Source organism: Lactuca saligna, chromosome 1, assembly GCF_052625555.1.
Source record: "Lactuca saligna cultivar CGN05327 chromosome 1, ASM5262555v1, whole genome shotgun sequence".
In the NCBI taxonomy this organism is placed as follows: domain Eukaryota; kingdom Viridiplantae; phylum Streptophyta; class Magnoliopsida; order Asterales; family Asteraceae; genus Lactuca; species Lactuca saligna.
In genome coordinates, this window is record NC_136417.1 from 5,907,969 (window position 1) to 5,912,351 (window position 4,383).

Here is a 4,383-nt window from a genome sequence, read left to right on the forward strand (position 1 = left end):
ATTTTGTTTTCCATTTTTTATAAAGGCAAAGTGATTTAAACATCTTTTTATACTTTTACATATTTACAAAATTAGCATTTTCTATGAAATTTAATGGGTTAAATGTCCGTACTATAATGAATATGTACCAAAACGCACTTTGTTGGAAAAAATAAAAGTAAAAACGTAATAGACAAATTATTTTAGCGTATTGATGGAAGTGTGTTTAATTGTCGTATAATATTTTCTGATTTGCTATTTTTGCCTAAATTTATCGTTTCTATATTCTCGTACATATAAAAGATACCCGTAAAATCAAGTGATCCGATTTTTAGTTCTTTCTTTATTACCCCCAAATTTCTTTTAAAAAAACATTTAATAGAAATATAAACATTATGATTATGATGCCTCAAGATCAATATTGCACTTTTGAGAGAAACTAAAAAAAATAAAAACTACTGTGGTAATTACATTTGTGCCCTTACCCTTTTCGTAGGTAAACATTGGCAACCGATCGTTATCATTTATCAATCAAGAATAAAATTGCAATTTACATGTTAAAAAATATAGAGGAAGAAATAAAGATAAGAAAGCTAAAAGTCAAGTGCAAAGTGTTACCAACCTCATTTTATGGTCCACCAAAAAATAAAAAATAAATAAAATAATTGTAATGGAAATTTCCAATTCTACCCCTACCATTTTCATTGGTAAACAAAGGCAACTAAAACCCTATCAATCAACCAATCAAATTGCATATTACAAGTCAAATAAGCTATGGAAAAGATCCAAGTTTGGAGTGGTGGGTGAAATTATATGCGAAGATAGAAGATTTGTAGGGCTTGGCATCCAATTATTGCCCTCCATGTAATTAAAATTTCTATTGCTATTTATAACAGGGCTTAGATCATGAAAAAAATCGTTTGTTAATGGTGAGAAAAAATTCGGTGGGATCGGTGGTAATGATCCCGGTGCCGGCGACAATATTCCGGGGAAATACCCCATCTCCAGTCCTTCCACCGTCCCTAAATCACCGTTCTGTGTTACTTTTCTTCCATCCGGTGACTTCGCAGCTTTTTCTATAGATGCGAATCTGGCCGCCGGCGACACAGCCCCGCCGTCGTCTTGAAAAGCGGAAAAAGATGAGCCGACAGGGGATGAAGCAGATGGGCCGGTCAAACGTTGGACTAAAGTCATGAATTCATTTGGGTTTGTGTGGATTACCTTAGGGGAAACTGTGTAGATGATGACCGGTGGCCGGTGTTGCTGCTGCTGGTTGAGTTGGTGTTGCGGTTGTTGGTGGTGTGACTGCGGAGCTACCGGCGGTTTTCTGATCTTGTGGGAATCTTTGTGGACTCGAAGAGGAGCCGGACGGGGACCTTGGAGTGACCTGGGAGATTTGCCGGTGGGAAAATCCGGCGAGTCCATTGTGAAAACAGAAAGACTGAAAGAGGATTGAGATTGGGGAAAGTAAAGGAGGAGGAGAAGAAGTGGGAGAAGGGTGGGTCTTGTTTAATTTGTGCAAGTGTTTGTTTGTCGTTGTTATATTTAATTGCAAAATGCATTTGCTACTGCGTCAAATTGGAGGGTTCCACCCCCATACATCTCGAGTAATGTTTGACTATGTTACACATTTGGTCCTTCAACTATTCACTTACGTACATTTTTATTCCACTGACAATCATTTAAAACCGATTATATCGTCTCTTTATTGACTTATTGTCCCCAATAGATACATGATACTGATGAATATGAGTCATTTCTAGACGTATAACGCTGTGATAATCATTTAAATTTTCGTATATTTATGTTCGGTGTAAGAAACTTATGACATTTGGTGATTGACTTAAGCCGGATTTTTTTTTTTTTTTGCAATTTTTATATTAATCTAATTTTATTGTTGTTTCATTTTTTGGATTTATATTCTCAAGAAAAAAGTTTAAAATGGCTAAAAAGTATACTGATAATTGTCATGTTTTTAAGAAAATTAAATTAATTTGTAGATTTTTTAAACAACAGCTTGAATGTATGTGTGTCGGTGTTTATATTTATATGGTTAACAGAAGTGGTTTATAGAAACCGTTGACTTTGACTTAAGCAAGGTTGACTGGTTGAGAACTTGAGTTTTTGTCAAATACAATTTTTAATTTTTTATTTTAGACATTAATTTAGAAAATATAAATAGATAAAAAGAACAAAGATAGTAATGACTAAATTTGACTCAAAGTCGAAAATGGATAATTTCTTTTAGTTAATAATAAAACACAATCGCCTTTTGTAATATGAAAATAAGTTTAATATTTCAATTTTCAAGAGAATTAGTAAACAGATTGTTACTAATGTTATGTTTGGTGTAATAGCTGAAAAACTAGTTAGTAAAAAATAATATTTGGTAAATAAGTTGAAAAACTAACTAAAATATATAAAATGACATTTTAAACGAATGTGTTTCTATAATTAATTAAAATTTATTTTTGGAGAATTTTAAAAAACTCTCAAAAAACTAGTTTAGGTATTTTTTTAAAAAGCTAGCTTGTCAACTAACTTTGGTGCGCCAAACATAACCTAAGTAGTATAACATAATTATAAATAGTATCTATTTTATCACATTGGAAACGATGAATAGAAATGGATATGATTAGTTGGTGATGGGATTATATCACACCCCCAAATTGAAATGGTGGAAACGTTCGGACGTGGAGGACGTCATGTATAGTATCACCACAATTACATCATAATAATCAAAGTAAGCACAATCATTACATTGAAATATCAATATACATATGTTTGTTACATAGTTTGTATACATCAAAAGTATAACAAAATATAAAAGACGTGACTCTATACGTTCCGTCTTCTCAAAAGCCCGCGGGAGTACCTGTCTACTGATTTCCTGAGAATACAAACGATTTTGAAAGAGTATCAGCATTAAGCTGGTGAGTTCATAAAAATGTTTTGTAGTGAAAACCTGTCATTGAATCTGTAAAAATGTTTGTATGCTTCTCAAGAAAATCCAATATTTTCTAACATATATGTTTGTTACTACATTCTGTAGTAGTGTATAATGTACTAGTTTATATGCCTGGTTACCACCAGTTGTATAGTAGCTTCATTACTTAAAATAAAACCATGAATTGTATCGCCTGGAATCCTCCCGTAAACAAAAGTTATTTTATACTGCTGTGAGTCGTATAACCATGCTTGATATGACCTAGTGACCCCTACAACATTCTTCAGGGGTCGAATATTATAACATTTGTCACCCTAATTGTAGCTAGCAATTCAGGTATGGGATAGTCAGTCCTAAATAGATCTATTCACAAATCTCATGCTCTCCCTCTAGGAGACTTTGGTTATACCATGATGAGATTTAGCCAGCACCCCGAATGGTACAATTGAAGTAATGTCTCACAATGCTGTATTAACTAGTTTACGTGTGGTTCTATATTGTTCTCTTGTATTGAATCCGATTGTATACTTGTAGAGTTAAATAATTATACTTAATAATTATTTAGTAATGTATTCTTGTTATCCGAAAAATAGCATTGAATATCATAAACTAAGTCTGTCATAGTTTATAAGCCTGTTAATGTATAAACTTTGAATTTGTAAAACCATGTATTGAATTCCCAAACTATACCTATTATAGTTTGCATGTATGTTTTGTACTTGGTTCGTGTATTGATCTGAAAACTATGCAATTATGATTATAAGTTGAAAACACCCCTTATGCTCAGCATGTTACAAAAAGGATAAAATATCTAAATATTTTATAAAATGTGGAAATCATTTGGTTGTATCAATTGTATCAGTTTTTAAACATGTTGAAATTCTTTTGTATAAATTCACAAAATCATTTGTGTTTGGTTTGTATCCCCCTGAAAACATTAAAAATAGTAAAAGCATAGGGGTATGAACTCACTGTTAGTCGCGTGAATGTGTCAGACTGTGAAACTGAATGAGGACATTCGAGTTGTTATACGCAGAATTAACAGAATCCTAATAATAATTAAAAACATATACACGTAATATTAGCGAAACCATTAATTATAGTGTTGGAAAACACTTGCTTTTAGTTTAGGAATGTTACCAAGACTCGATTGAATCGGAAAAAGCGGGTTTTCAGCCAAGTTCACGACCTGGGAAAGGTTTGCGGCCGTGAACTGTTCTTGGCCGTAAACAGACCCTTGAATGGTTTACGGCCATGATTGGTTGTTTTTGAAGAAAATATGAAGGTTTGAAGGGTTCACGGCCGTGAACTGATTTCAGCCTTTGAAGATTTAAAGGGTTTGCGGACGTGAACTCAAGAACAACAATGCTTGATTTGATGAAAAACGCGTTTTAGAGGCTCCACAACAACACCCAAATCTGATTTTGTTGATTTTTGGAAGAAAAGAGGGTATTCTT

The 4,383-nt window shown here is 33.1% G+C and overlaps 1 protein-coding gene across 1 annotated transcript; it reads right to left on the reverse strand.

Annotated features, from left to right (window-relative positions):
* Nucleotides 1-579: 579 nt before the first annotated feature.
* Nucleotides 580-1,513, reverse strand: LOC145039495 (protein MKS1-like). The gene has a single exon (XM_078987562.1). It carries the CDS (start codon nt 1,402-1,404, stop codon nt 736-738), a length of 669 nt encoding a protein of 222 aa, XP_078843688.1. The 5' UTR covers nt 1,405-1,513; the 3' UTR covers nt 580-735.
* Nucleotides 1,514-4,383: the final 2,870 nt, after the last annotated feature.

Bases quoted from the DNA above. Each gene is read 5' to 3' on its own strand.
- LOC145039495 (XM_078987562.1), bottom strand. From the start codon at position 1,404: ATGGACTCGCCGGATTTTCCCACCGGCAAATCTCCCAGGTCACTCCAA.